Raw genomic sequence first — 16,740 nt, forward strand, 5'->3', positions numbered from 1 at the left:
ACCATTCGTGCTTGAGGACTAATTGCTAAATAGCCTTTGATGTAGATAATAATCGCAAAACCATTAGGTCGAAGGCCAAATGGGCTATTGACTCATAGGCCATGAGGGTGAGAGGACTAATAAAAATATTGCCTTAGTCAAATCCAACTAGTCAAACAAATATATAGATGCAATCAAGTTTAGAATTAAAGTTAAATTTAATGTTTTGGTTTTCAGAGCCTGGACTTTTCGCTACTAGTAGGATATAACTTATAGCCTAGTAGTAGCTCATCCAATCAGAACGCAGCATTAATATTGATATTAGACCGCTAGTCGAGTTTGACTAATATATTTTATTCCTTATTTATTGAAGACATTAGAACCTATGCCCACTGAAGGTTACACAGTAAACCTCTTTAGCTTGGCAAGGGCGGATTCAGCCAAAATTTTAGGGAGTTTAGGGGGGCTAATTGATTTTCTTACGTCAACACAACGGAAAACAATAAAAAAACATCTAATTCTTCAGTTTTTTTGTTTTTTTTCTGCTGAAGGGGAGCTTTAGGCCCCGTTGCCCCCCTCTAGATCCGCCCTTGCTTGAGGGTCGTGTTTTCTCCATTTTAGATCCGTATCCGTGCCCTGACTTTGATCAGCTCAGAGTTTGTTTAAGATTTGATGAAATTTGAAGTAAATGAATTATTCGTTCCTTTTCAGTATTGACTAACCTTTTCTGATCGTGATTTTTCATTTTAAGGTGTTGGAGTATCTAGCAAACCCTGATGATGACGCCAGACACGAAGAGCGACAACAGGTGAGTGACCTCTTAGCTACTTGACTAAAAAACCAGGACATCGGTACCTGTATTAAACGACACCTTCAGGGCCTTGCCTGGTGGGTGCCCACTTAATAGGCGTATCCACTGGATAGAGGTTTGTTTTACAGTAATTATTGGATGAAAATTTAGGGTCTGTGCAACTAGCTGTCCGTTTAATGAAGAGTGTCCGTTTGATAAAAGGTGTCCGCTTAATAAGGAGTCCGCTGAGGTATCGCTATAAAAAACCATAGATTATTCCAGGACCGAAATTACTCTTTTTTTCTGATAAACTGATAATGTTAAAGCGTGAGATGATCCTCCATATTGTTAATGGTGTCCTATTTTCTTCGTATCGCAGGCTATACTAGAGCTGTTAGTAGCTGGTGGTCTAAGGCAGTTTGACGACGAGAGGATTCTTGTGTTAGCTGAGAATGCGAGATTGTAAGTTCACTTGAAAAAACCTTTATTAAGATAAGCCTTTTTGGTGAGGTTAACACTGCAGTTCTGCAGCGAAAATAAGTTCCTGGGTTGAATTGGAGTGGAATTTTGGATTTATGCGAAGGGAGGAAAACTAGAGAAGACAGTGAAAACCATCAAAGACAACCAATGAACAACTCTATTCAAATAGAGCAGTTTTCGTATGACTGTGAAAACCTCATGGCACAAACACGGTCGTGACACGGCAAGGGTTATGCCATACCAATCACACTGCTCGAAAATTTACTCTCCATCCAATCAAATACCCGGAACAAGGCATAAAACCAGCGCAGACACGGTCACACCAAGGTCAAGGCACTGTCAGATCAATCACATCGCGCGAGAAAAAAAAAATCAGCCAATCAAAATTTTAGAAACCATCACGGTCACGGCACTGAGCTTTTCACGGTCATACGAAAACTGCACTATGATCATGGTAAGTCAGGGGATCAAACCCATGCACAGCGTTTAGAGGCGATTACGTGCATCCCAGAAAATGTTAAGCGGTTTCATCATTTTGACAAATTTGTCTGACAAAACGCGTAAAATCTGCAAGGAATAGCTAGGAATCCTGATTATTGGCCTTTCACCACTGTGAGTCACGGGTCGGATCGTGGAGTTGAAATCCTGTACACGCCATGTGAATAGAGTTTATTTGTTCTGTTGTTCTGCCACAAGGATTTTTCTCCGTCTTCTCCGGTTTTACTCCCTACGCAAAAATCAACATGTAAGATGAGAATTGTATGCATATAGAATATTGATGTAGTGGTAGTTAGTAGAACGTTTTCCAACAACCGGGGTTAAAAATTCTAATGAGTTTGCTAATATGCTAATGATCTACCTACCGTACTGCCAGCTAAATTATACCGAAATAATCTGCGTGAAGAAGTTTTAACCTTAAAATGCTAGTCTTATTGCACTTTCTGTAAACTTGTCATAATTTCCAGGAACGTAAACGAACTCAACGTTCTAAATTTATTAAAAACTCAACAAGTGTTACAAGACTTTGTTTTTTATTCAACATCAACGTTTGTATCTGAAAAAATGCAAATGAGTGGACTAAGCTAGCATGGAAATTTGCTGTACACAGAAATCCTTTTTAGTTTGTTATAAATGTTCAAATAAACGTACTCGACGTTCAGCAAGAAATGACGCAAGCTCCACACATACTGGAAGAAGCCATCTAGGATGTCTCCATAACTGTGATATGGCTTTGTACACTTTTATTTCTTAAATACATGCTCCACCTTGATTCGTCGTCGTGACAGACACTTGTTAAAGCGCCTTGCCCGCCTTCTTTCTCTGGGGTTCAGCAAATGCATTTGATTTGCTCTTACGGCCGTCAGCAATGGTCCACCATCAGGATAAGCCTTGTCCGCTAGAAGTTTTGCACCTTGTGGTAGTTCCAGAGGTTGTCCTGGTCCAATGTGGGTCATCAGCCTGTAAGATGTCGCATCGTGTATACTACCAAGAAACCCGGCTTGAACATATCTCAAGTGTCCAAGGTTATCAATGATAAGTTGGGTGTTGAAACAGTGGTAGTGACGGTGCCCACTATAGAACGATCTCTGGGGCTCTGTTATGGGTTGGTATATCTCATGCGGGGTTGCGTCTATAGCGCCCACTGCGTTTGGGAATTCTGGCCAATTTCCCCTGATGTTGGCCCATTCATTTACATTTAACCAGCGAATTTGATTTTGGAAATACCTCCACATCTCTGGTATGACTCTGTATATAATTCGCACAACAGTTGATGGGTCTGTATCGAACCACAGAGCTAGACTTTCCACATGCAGATATTTGCGTAGCCACATTAAAGCTAATAGAACTCGATTCGTGATGTTGAGTTGTGAGCGTCCTAGTCGTTGACGTGGTAATCCATCCCTTGTAAAACGGAATAGAGCTGGAGAAACATCTGCTACTAGCTGCAAAAAATGACTGTGGGGTTTCACCTGTATTTCTCCAAAAGAACCATGGCTGTCTTTGAATTAGAGAGAACACATCCCTGCCATCAAATCCACTGCCACGAAAGCCTGTAAGAAGACGTCTATTTAACGGCACGTTTTGTATGCCTAACGGAGGCTGGAAAGCAGACAGAAGTATCAAAATTGCTAGTATTTGCAAAAGCAGGACACGTATATCCTAAATCTGCATCTCAAGTTCACAGTAACTACCAGTCAAACTTCTATTTTTTGAATAATTAAAATCGAAGCGTGCAACTAACACCGTTATTGTAATTAGTCCAGGCAGTTTAGAGTTTTGCACTTCGGAATTTTCTGAGCATTCAGTGCCCATCGAGTGACAATTGAGTTTAGCTAGGTTACTTGATTATTTCTGATAAACGTTTTGTCAAGATGTCGCAAAAAGATTCTCCAATACCGGGAAATTCGCGTGGGTTAGGTAAGTGAACCATTTTTAAAAAGCCCATTTCTGGACTTTTGCGACAAATTGATTTTATTATCGTTTTCAACTTATGGTTTTTAATTTTAATTGTGATAGGATCACTACCAAAGCGTGCTAATGTTGGTGAAAAGGAAATTGAATTTATTTCTAAATGCTACAACGAATGTAATAGCAAAGAGTGGCCTGCCGATCCTACAGTACTGCAAAGAAAGAATCCTAGAGGCACAACTCCCTCATCATGTTGTGGCACTCTATCTGGAGAGCCCACTGGCAAGTCGACTGATAACCAGAATGAAGAACATTTTAAAGAAAATGTTGGCTTCCCCGACTGAACCAATAGACTCCATGAAGTATGCAGAGAAGAAAACACCTTCCCAGAGAAGACAAGCAGTGAAGGACAAATAAGAGGGAGAGTATGTTGCGTCATCATCATGCGAGAGCGAGTTTGATGAAAAAGATGACTGCATTGCCGGTACGAACAAGGTATCTAAAAAGAGGAAGGTTGATAATGCAGCAGAAACCCAAGCTCCACATAAGAAAATGTGCGAAAAGGCTTTGGAAACGATGAGTAAAGTACATGCCGTTTTAAGCAAGGTGGAAAAATATCTAGATAAGAATAACTAAGCTATTAAAAAATGGAATCAAATCTTCAGTCTCGACTGTTATAGCGAGCTGGTATATCGTCACTTCTACTAAAAGATTTGTAATTTACAAACGTTGCTGTTGAATAAAACTTCTATAAAAATCTTGTAACAATTTTAGTGAGTTTTTAGAGAAGTAAACTCGCTGGTGCTGGCCTATCTCCGGCTTCTCAGAAGTTTCATATGTATTACATATATGAAACTTCTGAAAAGCCGGAGAAAGGCCAGCACCAGCAACAGCAAGTTTACTTCTCTTAAAACCAAAATATAGCGTTAATAGTTTTGTTTTAGAATGGAAAGCGTTTTAACGCTGAGTTCGTTTACATTCCTGGAAATTAAGACAAGTTCACAGAAAGTGCAATAAGACTAGCATTTTAAGGTTAAAACTTCTTCACGCAGATTATTTCGGTATAATTTAGCTGGCAGTACGGTAGGTAGATCATTAGCATATTAGCAAACTCATTAGAATTTTTAATCCCGGTTGTTGGAAAACGTTCTAGCGTGGAGTGGGTCGTTTAGTTATAAGTATGGTAATTCTTGTAGTGTTACCACATGGCTCAAAATCCCTCGAGATATAAATAGCAATGAAACAGCCGCCATGTTGGATGATCTAAGAAGAGAAGCAAAGGAGGAATGCTTTGTTATCGTCAACCAACATGGCGGCTATTATTTGACATGCACCCCAAGAATAAAATACCATGGCTAGGGAAACTCTATAGAGTACTTGTATCACAACCTAAAATAATTTTTTATAACTAGATGATTCACCAAAAGTGTTGCTTCTTTCCTTCAGTTATCGTGTTTGCGAAATGTTGTACGAAAGGAAGAGACAGTTCGCTAAGGTTTTATCGTGTTACTTCAGAGATTCTTCGAGAAAGGTAAACCGATTTATCACTTCCATCCATCGGTTCACCCATGTTCACACCTCCCTGGTTCACTGTTCAAACACGTAGCATTCTATCCAGGCTACGAGGTTCAATTTAAACCACCTTGAAGCCTCAATTTAATGCTTTTTATGTGATTAGTGAACCAATGTATGGAAATGGTGAATATAAGGTCTGAACCGACCGGTCGATCACATGTAACCAAACTGACCTTTACATTCCATTGTGGCTCAAGGAAAGTTTGTTGTCTGATAACGTCAAATGAAAACAATGGAACGACCGGTCGTTTCATAGAATTTCCAGTTTTGTAATGCAAACTGACATGGGTTAAGACGCGATTACACAAGGCAATTTTCTTTGCAACGTGTCTCGATGGAGCATTGCAGCGTACTACGCAATTTGTAAAAAAATGTTGCTAAACAAGTTGCAGCAATCGTTGAAAAAAGGAGAATTCGCTTCTACTTTTGCGTCGATTCGATTGCGCAACGATTGCGTCTCCGTTGCACCGTGTAAACACTCTTGCAAATTGTGTCTCAACGCTGTTGCGAGACAAGTTGCAGAGAAAATTGCTCCGTGTAATCGCGCCTTTAGTTCGACAGGTCTGTCTCATAAAGGTGTTTTTGTTGCTTTTAGGACCAGGCCTTTAGATACATCAAAAGCGTCATGACTGACGATATTTATGCGGACATCGAAAGAGAAGAAGTCAAAGAAGCAGCTCTCAATAGCCTTCAGGTAAGTCTGGAAGTACATTTTGCTGTCTTGTTTCAGTTTTCTTTGGGGGGGAGGGGAGGGGGATGATTCAGCTGGCCAACAGTCTTCAAAAAAATGCCTGCGCAACAGGCGTCATCATGTGAGTTTAGCGTTGTGTGCATAGAAAATTTAGTAGTAGTACGTGTGAGTGAAAAGTGTCCCCAATTATTGCTAAGGCACTAGAACGACTAGACACTTAAAATAAGGAGAATTTTGGGGCAACAGCTTTTTCTAAAAGGCAAATCTATTGTTTCATTTTCTGCAAATTTAAACGTTATCATTTGTTCCTCTCTCCCTGTCGAGGTATCTTTCTTCTGGTAATAGTGGGCTACATTCGTACAATAGTCAACATGTCTGGGTACCTTATAACACCTTATATCGACTACCAAACAAAGCAATAGGCCATACTTCGATCTGCCAGGGGCAGATCCAGGGTTTTTCTAGGGGGGAGGGGGGCACCTTCCAGGATTTTCATTTTCGGACCCTTTGCTTACAAACTCAAACACCAATAATGCAGTAGATATCAGCTCATCTAGTGAGGAGGGTGCGCTCCCCCTGCATCCCTCTTCTAGATCCAACCCTGGAGGCTTTAGTCTTATGGTACCTCATGTATGGTGCAAACATGTGGATTATTTAATACCTGCATTGGTAGGAATGAGATCAATGTAATGTACCATATTATATACAACGATCATACCTTTCAGCAGTAATAAGAAAATATTGGTAGAAATACTAGTCAGTTCACTACTCAACAATATTATAATCGAATCTACAGCATTTTACTATGATCCATTTGAGGTTTATTGCAATTTTGACATTTTTAACATTTTATTTTAGATAGTTTTGGTAATCGCGCTAGAGTTTCAATGTCTTGAACATGCCATATTATCATACCATTTTATTTTCAAGGAGCTTGTGTCTATCAGCTGCTGGCAAATGGCAAACCTTGTTCTTACACACTTTCCTGATACTCTTACAAGCGTTGTCTGCAGCCTTGAGGTAAGACTAGTGTAACATATTGACGCCTCATCTATAGATGGTTATTTTTAAAACATTCAGTGTTAACCGCAGGCATTGTAGTACTGGACCTTCTTAAATCAATATGAACTAATTTTGGCAATAGGCATTAATATTTTTAAAGGATCGTTGTCTTTCCTTAAGCTTGGCTGCAATTTTCTTATCTACATTTTCTAACATGCTTCTGATATCCTGATGCTGTGAAATATAATATAGTTTATTTAGTTTGGTTTCCCACCGTATTGTAGGCACAGCACAAGGTTCAGTATGAGTTCTTAAAAGGAGTATTCGACAGCAGGTAACATACTTAAATTTCTAACCAAAATGAGCTTTTCATTTTTAATTCCTGAACAACCTTGGCCTGCATATCCTGTGGCCTACACCATCCTATTTTCCCTGCCCTGCCCTGTTCTGTATGCCCTGTGACCTACCCCAACTTACTCTGACTTGCCCTGTCCCGTATGCCCTGTGACCTACCCCAACCTACTCTACCCTACCCTGTTCTGTATGCCCTGTGGCCTACCCAAACCTACTCTGCCCTGCCCAGTTCTGTATGTTCTGCGGCCTACCCCAACCTACTCTGCCCTGCCCTGTACTACACTGCCCTTTCCTTTTCTATCCATCCTATTTCTATTTCTACTATTTCTATCCATTTTCTTGGCCACCTGAAAATTATCGGTCTGGTCTGAGTTGTTATTATTGTTATTTATTTTCCTTTTCTTTGCGCTTCACTCCTCTCCTTTCTTCTTTTCCCTCCTCTTCCAATCCATTCTCCCATTTTTTATTTCAATTCCCATTTCCATCAGGTCGCCAGTTTCTCGACTTGAACAGACACCAGACGTTGAAGTGCACGAGAAGTACATCGAGCTGATGTGTCAGTTTGAACCAGACCAAGCAGTCTTCAGCTACCTACGCGCAAGTGATAACTACCGCATTGAAGAAACGCTGTCTGTAAGTGTGTACTCTCTGTCTTTCACACACTCTTATTACAACAATACATTCTAATTCTCTACAATTGATGGGTTGCAAGCAATCCCAAGAGAGCATGGTCGCCATTTTGCCGTTAACAATGGATGCTAATAAGAAATCTTTTGTTAAATGGCACCAACGCTCCCCCGAGAGGTCGCGATGACGTAATGTGCAATCAAAGAATTTATACAATTAATTCTTATAAAACGGAGAAACGTTATTTATTAAGGTACTTTTTGTGCTTGGATATTAATTAAAGGGTTGAAATCCGACTTGGAGCTGGGAAATTGTTTCCCAGAAAAAATTGCTTGAAGAAACGTAATGCACAAGTTTAATTATTATTTATATTAACTGTTACTACTCTTACCTGATGTTAATAAAAAAAACACATATGGTCTATGAAACACAGTTTTTACATGAGTTATGAATTTGAAAGAGAAAAGCTATAACGTTAGACTCCGGTATTTCTTTATTCCTTCAGATTGTTCGTGGGTATAGCTTCACCTATGCCACAGCCTATTTACTAGAAAAAGCAGGCGATGTACATGGTGCTTTCCAGCTTCTTTTGGAGGTAATATTTTCTATATAACATTAGTTACTTAGTTTTAAATGGGATCCAACGGTTTACAGTTGAGGAGCAAATGTTTTTCCTCCCCCCCCCCCCCCCCCCCTTCGTTATCACCCCTTTACAGTTCTACTTCGTAGCGCTATAAGGCAACGGTCAATTTTAGAATATAGCATTTCTGGAAACCATATTTTAAGCATGCCTCCATCTAACGCCCCACCCCCTCCCCCCATCTTTCTGCGAACTTGGGATCCGCCCCTGACAACATTAAACTTCTGTGGTCATTTATTGTAGACATTGAATGAAAAAGTCAAGGTTGTCGTAGTTGGATTCGAGAAAGGCCATCAGTATGATGGTAAGTTGGACTAGTGTGTGATTGTACTCGTGTCTATGAGATGAACTGCTCAGTTTAGATGTCCCTGGCTACCAATTATGTTGCAAATCCTCCGTTTGCTATTTCGCTAATTCTTTTACGGATTTTATTGTCCGAACTCCATCCCCCCTAAAAAAGACATTTTAAAAAGTGTCATTTTATGCACAACTTTAAATCTTTCGGATTCTTCACCCTGATTATAAATACCCAACAAAGGCACTACTTTAGGGGGAGGGGGAGGGGATAAGGGTCACTTCCAAAGAAAGGAGCAGATTGGAAATATGCGTAGCTCATTTGGTGAGTGTGCGGCCTTCGGAGCGATCCTCAGGATCTCCTAGCTTGTGTCGAAAGAATATTATGTAAATATTCTCTTTTTCTTTTATCTAATGATTTTCTTCAGAGTTACGCAAGAGTTTCAGTGACATCTGGGCTGTTATGTTGGTCATCACTCAGTTGTGTCAGAGAAACTCGGCACGGTTTGATGAAGTTGACCGCGAGGTATGATCATTCATTCATTGAATTATTTAATTTATTTAAAGCTTTGCAGGACCCTGTAAAACACTCCTGTGACGTAGGCATTCCTGAATAGAGATGGATTTATTTTTTATTTATTCCAATACTTTTGTCTGTTTCCCTTGCACTAATTCCCTGTCTGGGGTCAAAACCAAACAAAGATATTCTTTTTGTTTTTCCGAGATTTAAGGCTTCCTCCCGTTAACGTTTTTCATTGGTTATTATCACTAATAGACCACTTGTACCTCAACCAATCAGAGCGCATAATTTGTGATAGACCATTAGTAGGTTTATGTACAGATAGAGTCGTAGGATTTGTATTAATGTGATAAATCGTGACGGCGCCGTGCCTTGTCAATTAACTGGATGACCAATAGCTTTTTTTAATCTCTGGTTTAGCAGTTTTATTTCTCAAATCTGTTTTACGATCTGAGATATTTTGCGTGATTTAGCTTTGTGTATGTCTCCTCGTATTCATTATTGGTGTTTGTGATTCTCGACAGGCATTATGGTTTCCCTTACTGGAGTCCGTCATGGCGCCGCAACGAAAATGTCACGATACAAGTACTGAATACTTCCAAGGTACTAGTGAAAATAATGAAAAACTGGCAAACACAGACTCCACAGGGGTGGGGTGCGGCTAGTCAGGAAATGGATGAGGAAGGAAGATAATGATTTAGGGGAGAGGATATCTAAAGCCTTCCTCCCTCTCCCTCTCCCTCTCCCTCTCCCTCTCCCTCTCCCTCTCCCTCTCCCTTTCCCCTTCCACCTTTACACCCCCTACCCCAACCCCCTGGAAAATTCAGTTGTTCGCAGGCCAGTGAAAGAGTATCAGTGTGTATACATATTGATGATCAACCTTTATTGATGCGTGCGCATATATTTATATTCTTGGCCTTCCAGCATTTAAAGAATTGACTCGACACGTCATGAACAGCATGATGGGATACATCTCTTTACCCGCCATACTACAGAAGATCATGCAGGTGAGAATAATCTTGACATCGTCCCTGTTGAAAGCACAGGGAGCCCAAGATCGGTATTTGTGTCAGTATAAGACACATCATTAGAATTCAAATTTTTGGAATCTCGAAAACTTTTTTCATCTACCATTTTGTAAAATATTGGTAGACAAAAACTATCGAAATTTTCCAGAAACTCTCTAATATGTATTACACAACTTGGGCTCCCTGTGTTAATTGCATTTTCTTCCGCGATCATCCAGCCTTTCATCCTCAACGTTACGGCAATAGACCAAATGTAAAACTTGCACCGATGTGAGGCTTAAGTTGTGAACAAAGGGATCTTGCATGATTCGTGACTTTTGAATCACGCCAGATTGCTTTGAATCACGCCAGATCCCTTTGTTCACAACTTAACCCTCACATCGGTGCGAGTTTTGCATTTGGTCTACATATATTCAAATCAGTCTAACACAGTCCCCTTTTTCGTACTCAGGCTATACTGTAGAATTGCTCGACGCAACTTTTTAATGTTATGAACCATTCCGAGGTTGAGGGAAAAACTGGGTCTAGTTGGCATTGTAGTGCATTGTAGGGCTGTTTTAGAAGACATATTTCCAAGATGGCGTCTCTTTCGTCCTCTAAAATAGCCCCAAAATGCACTGCAATGCCAACTAGACCCAGTTTTCCCTCAACCTCGGAATGGCTAATACAAAAGACCTATTTAGCTTGAACCGTTGTTAAATTCCCTTTTTTTCCCATTCACATTCTATTTATGTTATCTTGTTCCGTAGGATCCAACGTACAGCGGCGGCAAGTTTGGCGAAATCAAAGAACTTATCCTGGGGATGTTGGATACTTACAGCTATGAATCGGTAAGTCTTTCCTTAGTAATAGAGTGTTTTCACTCACGCGACAATTTTTGCACAAAAATAGAGTTCAATTCCCCGAGGATAGAAAATGTATTGTTTTGGTACACCAACATGGCTGCTGTGACGTCACGTGAAAAAGCTCTATACGAGCATCGGAATCGAAATCAGACTCGGGTTCATGTAGGAGTAAAAATAGACTTAATTACTATTATACTACTCAGTCTGCGTGTTTTTGTTTCGATTCCGATTCCGATCCCGACTTTAATGTGAACCAGGCTTAACTCAGCCTATAACTATATGATGTAATATGCTATATGGAAACTATATGGTTTATTTAGGCTCTAGGCATTTCCTTTCATTACAACTTATACATAGCTTTATTTATTTGACCAAATAAGTATTTTCTTTCTTTTCAATGATCTAAATATATAAATTAATGTCATCTAACATAAAAGGAAATGTGAATAAAGATGCAATGTATTGTATTGTATTGTCAGCCGTTCCTGTTGGTGTGTTTGTTTGGGATGGATTTCCAATACAATCTGTGAGTTAGTCTTAATGTATTTTTGGTATGTTTGACCAGACTCTTCTAAAGACGACCAACAGACTTTTAGAGAAGGACCTTTACACATCACTCAGTCATCTAAAGAGTTACCTCAATAAGGGCATCGCGCCTGACGCTATGAGATGTGGTGTGTGTGGACGGCAGTACTCCACTGATGTTGTACCAAAGGATGCCGTTATATTTAGGTTCGTATATACAATGGGCTTATTAATGAGTTGCAAGCATTCCCAAGAAAGTCAAAAGACACAAAACATGGCGGCCATTGTGGTGCCGTTAACAATGGATGCTAATAAGAAATTTTTTGTTAGATGGCACCAGAGCTATAGGCACTATTTACCTTACTATCCTTTTTTATTAGACATTTTGGTTTCCTGTGGAATTCCTTTTTGCTTTAATTTTTGGACTTGCCTTGCCGGATTGTCTTTTGTTTTTCCCCCGCCGTTCCAACTTGCTTTCATCCTTTGTTCTTCCCGTGTACATCAGGTGCCATCACACGTATCACCAGGAGTGTTTAGAAGGTTACCACTCGTCCGACACCACAGACAAGATGATCTGTGTTCTATGTCATAAAGGAAAGATGTCAAGAGTGCCGTCCAAGAAAGGGAAGAGACCAGCAAAGAAGACGACCACCACAGAAGAACGCGCAACTAAAGGAAATACAAGCAGAGTAAGAATATATAGTCTCTTGTGTCTATGAGTTGGTCATTAAAGACCATGGGAAGGAGTACCATATTTCCTCTATAAGTCCCCAGCCTTTAATACGCCCCCTTTTAATAAGCCCCCAGTCTGAAGCACCAAAAGTTAAATAAGATCCCAGCCTCTAATAAGCCCACCTCCTCTTCCGATAAGCCCTCCTTCTAATAAGCCCCCAGTCCAAAAGCACTGAAAAACAATAAGCTTTCAGGCGGTATTGCAATGGTATTACAGTTGATTCTCTCGTAAGCGACCATCTTGGGGTGAGGAGTAAGTGGTCGCTTACTAGAATGGACGTTCAAAGAGAGTCGACTATAACTGATGTCATTCATAACAATTTTTTTCCTTTTTCACTTCCCCTAGCCTCCTTCGCAGCCGTTCTTAGGGTCGTCACGCAACGTTTCCCGTGACGACCCTAAGAACGGCTGCAAAGGAGGCTACACTTCCCCACGAAGGAATAGAAAAACTTTTTACACGATTTTCAAGTTGCCTTCTTATTCAATTTTTTTTAGGTGGAGAAAAGTCAACCAGATATGGTACGACAACAGTTGGAGTTGATCAGTAGGCTGCGAAAACAGAACCAAGGACCTTCAAGGGTAAGAGTCATACCATGCCAATTATTGGTTTCTCTTTTTAAGGAGGCGCGCGACTACAGCAACAGATCACGTGATCAATAGACCTCTTTAGTTTGGGCGTAATATATTCTCATTTCAAAACACGTCATTCACTCAAGAATAGGATTTTTTGTTTGAGTTGTATCTATTTGTGTGTCTCTTCATGTGCAATCGTTAAACAAAGAAATAATACTCTAGGGAATCATATGATGTCCGAAATGGTTAAACATTACGCTTAAGCTAAAGAGGTCTATTCCGAAATTAAAACTACTATTTCTATTTTGAAAAATCTGTTAATTCCATAGGGAGCCCATGCTCGTTTTTTACTACAGTTGAATGTAATACAGTAGAGCGTTTTTACGTGACGTCACAGCGGCAATGTTGGTGTGCCAAAACGATACATTTTCTATCCTTGGGAAAATGGAACACTATTTTTGTGCAAAAACTGTGCAGAAAGTTTCTATTGTTTGGTACACCAATATTAGATGACTGCCTTCTCACGTGAGTGAAAACGCGGATATTATGGATGCATGCAAATGAGATGCGAATGAAACGATAAGCCTTGTACCGACCCTATAGCTTTACTTGTATGATTCTTAAAACAAAAGAATAACCCCTTTTTGTCTCAGCTGAAATAGAGTGAAGCAAGAGAATATGAAGTATTATACTTAATATTCTCTTGAGTGAAGTCATGTTAAAAAACCCGTGAAATAGATATATTAGACATGGTGCGCTTGGGCTGCCTGTGTTGAAACCCATGTTTTTGCTGTCCCCATCTCTCAACGTGTCGATAAAATTTATAAAATGTTTAACCATCAATTTTCAGCAGCATTAAAGCCAGATTACGCGCAGTCACTCAGGTAGTTTATTCTCCTTGAATTATTCTTGTTTTCAGTTGGCCATCTTATCGGAGCTGTCTCGTACCAGAGATGACAGCATTCTTAGTTTAAGTTACGGCTCCAGTTCATCCTACTCAAACAGCATCTTCGAGCACGAAGGATTTCGTTTAAAATTGGTTCCACCGCTACCTCGTCCGGAAAAATAAACCCTGGTGAAGTTACCCTAAACCACAAAAATAAAATAAAATAAAATAAATACTAATACAAGGAAATTGGCACGTATTGTGAGGGTCTACTGAGAACCCTTGGCATAAATACCAGGTACCATTGACAATGATATATTCAGTACATATTCCCTCCTTTTGTAAAAAATCTTGATCTTAAAGACTCTCCGGGACTGTATTATGTTAGATTATGTTAAGGACATTGCTGTAGTCATATTGAGCGTCAACGTAGTCCCCTGGGATTTATACACTTAAATGTCGAAATTACGTTAACAAAGCTGTCCTGCTCGAGCTCTTTTTCTGTTTTAAAGAAGTAATAGACCCTTTCACGGTCTCCGACGCCATATTGCTTGGGGGGCAAATTTACTAAGAAGCGTAGATGGAGAATCCTCTGTTCAATGTTTTATGACGTTTTTGAGCCGATCGAGTCATTCTTGTCGACGCAAGATTTGTTTACGGTCAAATTGAACCAGTATGATCGAGTCGCAAAACTCGCAAACCCCAAAGCCTCCGACTCTCTGATAGGAACCAGTGTTATGCTAGCTCCATCGGCTCAAAAACAGCACACAAAATATTGAACAGAGGATTCTCCATCTACAGAAAAAGTTTGGTCTCGAAAATTTACCTCAGAATGGAAATATAACGAAAAACGTATCTCTTTCCCCTACGCTTCAGCAAATTTGCCCCCCAAGCGATATGGCGTCGGAAACCGTGAAAGAGTCTATTTCATTTACTAAGCTGGTTAGGGTTTCTTGGGGTCACTCAGAGATCTTAGTGTTTCACTTTGTTTTTTTGATATAAAATGCATGACAACACAGTCGACTTATATCGTTATCCATCCCTGTAATCGTTGTGAAAGTAGGGGATCTGTATAAAAACTATAAGTGAATTCTTACAAATGTTAAATCATTCTTAAAATATTTTAGCCTAAATCTTGTTCCGAAGATCAACAATTGATGCCTAGAAAATGCTTCAAAAACTAACAAATTTATTTGCTATAAATAATACTTGGATAACTGTTATCCTTAAAAATTGAAAGAAAATGAATACATTTATAATGTAGAATGAAGATTTGTAAAAAAGACAATTATTCACATGTAAAAAGGAAGAATAAAGAATAAAAATGTCAATGAGATGTGATAAAAGAATGGTTGCTTAAACGGCTTGTCCAATAAAGCATCGAAATTTTTGCCTTAAAAAATATTTTTTGAAAGGTTGCAAAGTTCTTGCAATTGTGAAAAGGTGTGGTGAATGAATTCGTGTTTAGTTTGTGAGGCTGAAGTTACGTTAGCTGGTTGTAGCTTGTCGTGTGAGAGTTAGAGAGAGAGAGAGGCGCTAATCCAAACAACTCGTAAATTTAACGGCCTTTTTTATTGTATCATTTTACAGTTTCTACATATTATTTTTTACGAGTGCATATTTAATTCGATAAGTGAAACAAGTATTATATAATTTAACCAGCTCTATCACTAGACTTATGAAAAATCTTAGGGAGTTTTAAGCTGTTATCTGAAGGTGCAAGCGAGTTTATCAAGCGAGTGAACCGTGGGTCATCTATAGACTTGTTTGAAGTAGTTTTCCCGCCAAGTCTCTGACTCGTTACAGACGAAGACGAGAGTGTTTGATTAAGTCTTGGTAACTTCAAAGAGCTGTTATTAAGGTCACTTTTTCCCGAATCTACTAACTCTTCGCGATTCATTGATTCAGAATTGTCATAAGAGTCTATCTTTGGCATACTGAATTCAGCGTCTTTTGGAGGCGAATTTCGTTGTTTTCGCTTCTTTCTCCTCTCTGAATTCATTTTTCTCTCGACATTTGCCACTTCGACTTGGTTCAGCCAAATTTCAAGCCGTTTGTCACTACCGAATAAGTCAAGATTGTGATGAAGTAGTTTCCTTTTTGTTAGTTCGATATTTTCTGAACTTTCCGAATTTTCATCAACTTTTTCCACATGTTCGTGTTTTTCCCAGGCTGGTTTTGGAGATTTTGAGAATTTAGGTACAAAGTCTCTACGGTAGAGAACAGCATCTCTGTTGTACTTGTTCTCTTGGTGGTCCTTTGATGATTTTTCTTCTCCGGTTGAGCACTTTCTTTCCAAATCTTCGTTCAGTTTTGCCACAGACTCAGCTGGTCGTTCATTTTCTTTTGAAAGTCGTTTAGCAGTTTTCTTTGAAACGGAGTCAGACAAATTGCTGCTTCTTGGAGTAATGCTTTCAGCTTTCTTATCAGAAACTTTGAGCTTTCCATTCTGATCATTCATAAATCGGCTTCTATCTCTTTCGAGTTTCCTCATCTCCTTCTTCTGAATTCCCCTCAATAAGTGAGCACTTTTCTCTAAAACAACGTCACTTTTCTGTTGGTAACTAGTTTTCAATATGGCGGCGCCTGTCCTGCTGCGAATCACAAACCGTGCAGCATTAACAGCCTTCTTCAAAGGCAAATTCGCGTTCCTCTCCATACAAGGACGTTACGAGTTCTTCTAAACAAGGTCTTGGTCAAGTGTTTTAATATTCTCTAAGTGGCTGTAATTACAGTAATTTCACTATTCCCTGGAGAGATCGACTGACAATTCCATACGTAAACAAATGT

The 16,740-nt window shown here is 39.6% G+C and overlaps 1 protein-coding gene across 1 annotated transcript in view; it reads left to right on the forward strand.

The window, feature by feature from the left end:
• Positions 1-15,284, forward strand: part of LOC116288025 (vacuolar protein sorting-associated protein 8 homolog) — a 39,557-nt gene extending 24,273 nt beyond the window's left edge. The window contains exons 36-52 of the mRNA XM_031694742.2: positions 731-787; positions 1,149-1,231; positions 5,105-5,189; positions 5,829-5,927; positions 6,855-6,944; positions 7,211-7,260; positions 7,769-7,913; positions 8,413-8,502; positions 8,791-8,851; positions 9,270-9,367; positions 9,886-9,964; positions 10,286-10,368; positions 11,139-11,219; positions 11,800-11,966; positions 12,265-12,448; positions 12,987-13,070; positions 13,984-15,284. Coding sequence (XP_031550602.2) covers positions 731-787; positions 1,149-1,231; positions 5,105-5,189; positions 5,829-5,927; positions 6,855-6,944; positions 7,211-7,260; positions 7,769-7,913; positions 8,413-8,502; positions 8,791-8,851; positions 9,270-9,367; positions 9,886-9,964; positions 10,286-10,368; positions 11,139-11,219; positions 11,800-11,966; positions 12,265-12,448; positions 12,987-13,070; positions 13,984-14,133 — 1,686 coding nt within the window. The 3' untranslated portion in view covers positions 14,134-15,284. The remainder of the gene's footprint in view (positions 1-730; positions 788-1,148; positions 1,232-5,104; positions 5,190-5,828; positions 5,928-6,854; positions 6,945-7,210; positions 7,261-7,768; positions 7,914-8,412; positions 8,503-8,790; positions 8,852-9,269; positions 9,368-9,885; positions 9,965-10,285; positions 10,369-11,138; positions 11,220-11,799; positions 11,967-12,264; positions 12,449-12,986; positions 13,071-13,983) is intronic.
• The last annotated feature ends 1,456 nt before the right edge of the window (positions 15,285-16,740 follow it).

The sequence above is a fragment of the Actinia tenebrosa genome, unplaced genomic scaffold (genome assembly GCF_029948245.1).
Source record: "Actinia tenebrosa isolate PJP-AT-01 unplaced genomic scaffold, QUT_ActTen_1.0 PGA_scaffold4__44_contigs__length_22323623, whole genome shotgun sequence".
In the NCBI taxonomy this organism is placed as follows: domain Eukaryota; kingdom Metazoa; phylum Cnidaria; class Anthozoa; order Actiniaria; family Actiniidae; genus Actinia; species Actinia tenebrosa.